The sequence below is a fragment of the Bubalus bubalis genome, chromosome 11 (genome assembly GCF_019923935.1).
Source record: "Bubalus bubalis isolate 160015118507 breed Murrah chromosome 11, NDDB_SH_1, whole genome shotgun sequence".
Classification (NCBI taxonomy): domain Eukaryota; kingdom Metazoa; phylum Chordata; class Mammalia; order Artiodactyla; family Bovidae; genus Bubalus; species Bubalus bubalis.
In genome coordinates this window covers 77,170,748-77,174,040 of record NC_059167.1, presented here as the reverse complement: position 1 = coordinate 77,174,040, position 3,293 = coordinate 77,170,748, and the positions used below count along the sequence as shown (strand labels likewise).

The 3,293-nt window shown below is 41.8% G+C and overlaps 1 protein-coding gene across 2 annotated transcripts; it reads right to left on the bottom strand.

The window, feature by feature from the left end:
* Nucleotides 1-286: 286 nt before the first annotated feature.
* RNASE2 (ribonuclease A family member 2) lies at nt 287-1,377 on the bottom strand. Of its 2 annotated transcripts, none has more exons than XM_006062049.3 (2): nt 1,277-1,377; nt 287-1,102 (listed from the first exon to the last, which is right to left on the bottom strand). In XM_006062049.3, exon 2 carries the CDS (start codon nt 1,095-1,097, stop codon nt 621-623), a length of 477 nt encoding a protein of 158 aa, XP_006062111.1. In that variant the 5' UTR covers nt 1,098-1,102; nt 1,277-1,377; the 3' UTR covers nt 287-620. The 2 variants fall into 2 exon arrangements, with proteins under 2 accessions (XP_006062111.1, XP_006062110.1); XM_006062048.3 differs by having other exon boundaries at nt 1,270-1,373.
* Between the last annotated feature and the right edge of the window lie 1,916 nt (nt 1,378-3,293).

The window sequence follows — 3,293 nt, the reverse complement described above, 5'->3', positions numbered from 1 at the left end:
TAGATCCACCCCTAGGATGACCATACATACCTGAAGATTTGATATACTTCTTTAAAAATGGATCTCTGAGCCTAAAATTTGCTTTATTCTTTTGGTCTTATCACAATTATGATATTCCCCTTTCTTTTCATTTTTACACCATATAGTTTACTGCTATCATTTAGTGTATGATTCTTCGATCAGAATAAAATACATTTGTTTCTAGTTACTGAGGACTCTGTGCCCCCTGATATTGAAATAGTCAGCTATGAATGGAAGCCTCAGTTTCCTGCCCTACAGCAGAAAGAAGGAAAAGTCTGCACAACTTCAAGACACAGGAACCTCTTATCCTCATGTCTCTCATTTTCCCACAAATGTCTGTTGAGAAGGAGAAACGCCTCTAGACCAGGATGTAGCCACACAACAGAAGGGCACAAGCAGACACACAGAGCCTTGTGTGTAATGTTGCAAAGTTTATTGTGGGTACATATGTAGCTTCAGCTGAGCAAAGCTTAAAGGGCACAGGGGGGCTGGGGCCATGAGGACTGATGTGGATATCCCGGGAAGATCGGGGGATAGGAATTGCAGCTATGACCATGGGGCTTGGCAGGTAAGCACAGGCCAAAGTGCTGACCTGAAATTTACATGATCTTATCCAAGTGAACTGGAACCACAGGGTAACTGGGACTGTCCCGAGGTGATCTCTTCTCACAGGCAATGATGAAGATCTTCTTTGCCGATGTCTGTCGGTAACTGCAGTTTGTGTAATTCGTTGCATTTCTTGTGAGGTTGCAGTCGGTTATAGGCACTTGGACTGAGCTATTATGGCAGTTCATCCTGCGTCGGTCAGAGCAGTTTATATTTGGGGTTTTACAAATACCAGCTACAAAAGCAAATGTTGTGTGGAGAAAAGTATTTCTATCTTTACATACCATTCTGTAACTGTTAACCACTCTCATTGCGGCATTGCATTGAGTGTAGACCATATTTAAGTGCTGAATCTCAAACCACTGAGCCCGTGTAAAATTATTAGGTGGGGCATGGAGTGAGATCACCATTCCCAAGAGCCCCAGCAGCAAAATGAGACGAAGCCGAGAATCCTGCTGTATTGGAACCATGTTTCCTGTGAAAAGAAGGGTATATTTTGCATCCCAGCAACTAATAGTACAGTCCCTCCTCACTCACCCAGCAGACCCCGGCTATCACTGTGTTTCTAGCTCCTTTTTCCTCACCCCAAAGTCTGTCCTGTGCCCTGGGCACTAACTTCAGCTCTAGGGCTCCTTGTCTTACCCAGTACCTCTGCTCTGGCTCCTGTGAGAACAGATCCAGCTGAATGTCCTGGGCTCAGGGGCAGCTGGTGTACCCCCATCCTTGGGACTGGAGATATAGGGCAGTCCCTGTGGGTGGGGCCAGCAGAAGCACGAGGGTTCTGAGTCTAGGGCATGAAGAAACCCGCAGACTGGCACAGGGCCCACTCATGCACTGAGTCTCTTTGTTTCATCATTTGCCAATCTGTGTGTCCCCAGGGACACACCACTGCTGCTTCTCTTGTAGGAAACCTAATTCTAGGCATCCTGTGCAGGGCACAGCTCTGCCACGGGGTCTGGACTTTCAGATAAAAAGTATCACTGGCTGCAGAATGGCCTTAGATTTTATAACTCAGGTTGGGGGCAACACATTGAAAGACTAAAGTACATAAAGGCAGGCCCAGTACTCAACAAATAAGGGTCAGGGAGGCTTGTTTGCACAATAGGAACTCAGGTCTCTGTTTAATTTTTAGTAATCGTCCCAGTTCCCTCTCACCCAAATGTTCTTTATCTCTTCACCTGTCTGTGCTGGAAACTTGAGCTCTGAATTTCTCATTGCACAAAATCCTATAAGCAATTAGTTTGCATCTATGAGTTTCTGTTCTTGTTGTCTTTTTTTTTTTTTTCCCCTGCTTCCCATGCACTGAATTCACTTTCTTTTGTTTTTACCCTGGCCTGATTTTTGCTCTCACTTCCTGTGAAGTAGCATAACCTTAAACACCTAAAAGAAAGTCTGTAAGATCTACCAGAGAATGAACATTTAGTATTATAGAGGGGATTCCAAGCTAGAACTTCAATTCTTGCATTCTTTTTAATCTGTGATATTTTCTACAAAACAGTCTGCCTTAGAGCCACCATTTATCTTTCTAGTACATTTCATTTCTCATTGTTAACAGGAAAAAACTTTTTTAATTTATAAAATGAGCATTAGTGGATATGACATTGCCTTCCTGGAACTATGGAAGTCATAGCATATAACTTGATGCATGAAACATACTCTTGGTCCTCAGAGAAGCAGAGAAAAATTATGGTACACCCATGATTTTATTACAGTGTGATAGAGGTAAAAACATTGTGTGAAGACATTTTTTGAGGGGCACTGCAGACAAAGGGATAGGAAGGTTTCCAGAAGAAATGTCCATTTGAGCAGGGTTATAAGGATAAGTAGAGTTTAGAGACTTTAGGGAATAAATGAGCATTCTAGACTAAGAAGATGGTGTGGGACATTGTACAGACAGGGAAAGTGTATTAAGGTATGAAGAGCCTTCAGGTAAGAGATGTTAAATCTCTGGTCTAACCTCTAAGTTAGAAAACTAGATTACGTCCTTAAATGGTACTGTACAGTCTGCCATGAAAATTAATCCACGTTATTTTTTTTTACTGCCTTTCTATATTTCTGTCATCTAGAAATGCAATTATTTTACCATTGATGTCTTTAAGTAAACATTGACATAATGGTGACCCAGATAGGACTCAGTGCAGTGCTAATAGGATTCTGCCAGAAATCCCATTCTGCCTAAAATGCATTAATATCTTTTATCAGGAAACAAGTGTTTTTTTCCATGTATATTTTGTGAAAAGAATTTTCATGAGAGATGAGGATGTCAAAATGAATTAAATGTAGTTTAGCCCTTCTGTGATGCTGACAACCACCCTGGGTAGAGGGACCTGTACTTAAATGTCTATAATATGAACTAAAAATCATACACTGTGGTCACAGGGGATGCAGCTGGCTCAAAATTCTGCTCTGGATCGGCATATACAATTTTACAGTTAATACTGGGTTTTAGATATTCACTCTTCAAATTGGGATAATTCACATAAAAATCCGCATTCCTGTGTTATCTTTAAGAATCGGGAGATGTTGGTGCACTGAGTCTCTTACACCACAAGGGATCAACTAGAGAGGAATAGTCCCTGACTTTGGTGAAGGTGGCAATAGTTCGAGGGTTTTCACTCACTCTCTTACCTACTGATCACATCCTGTTCACTCAGATACTGCCCATC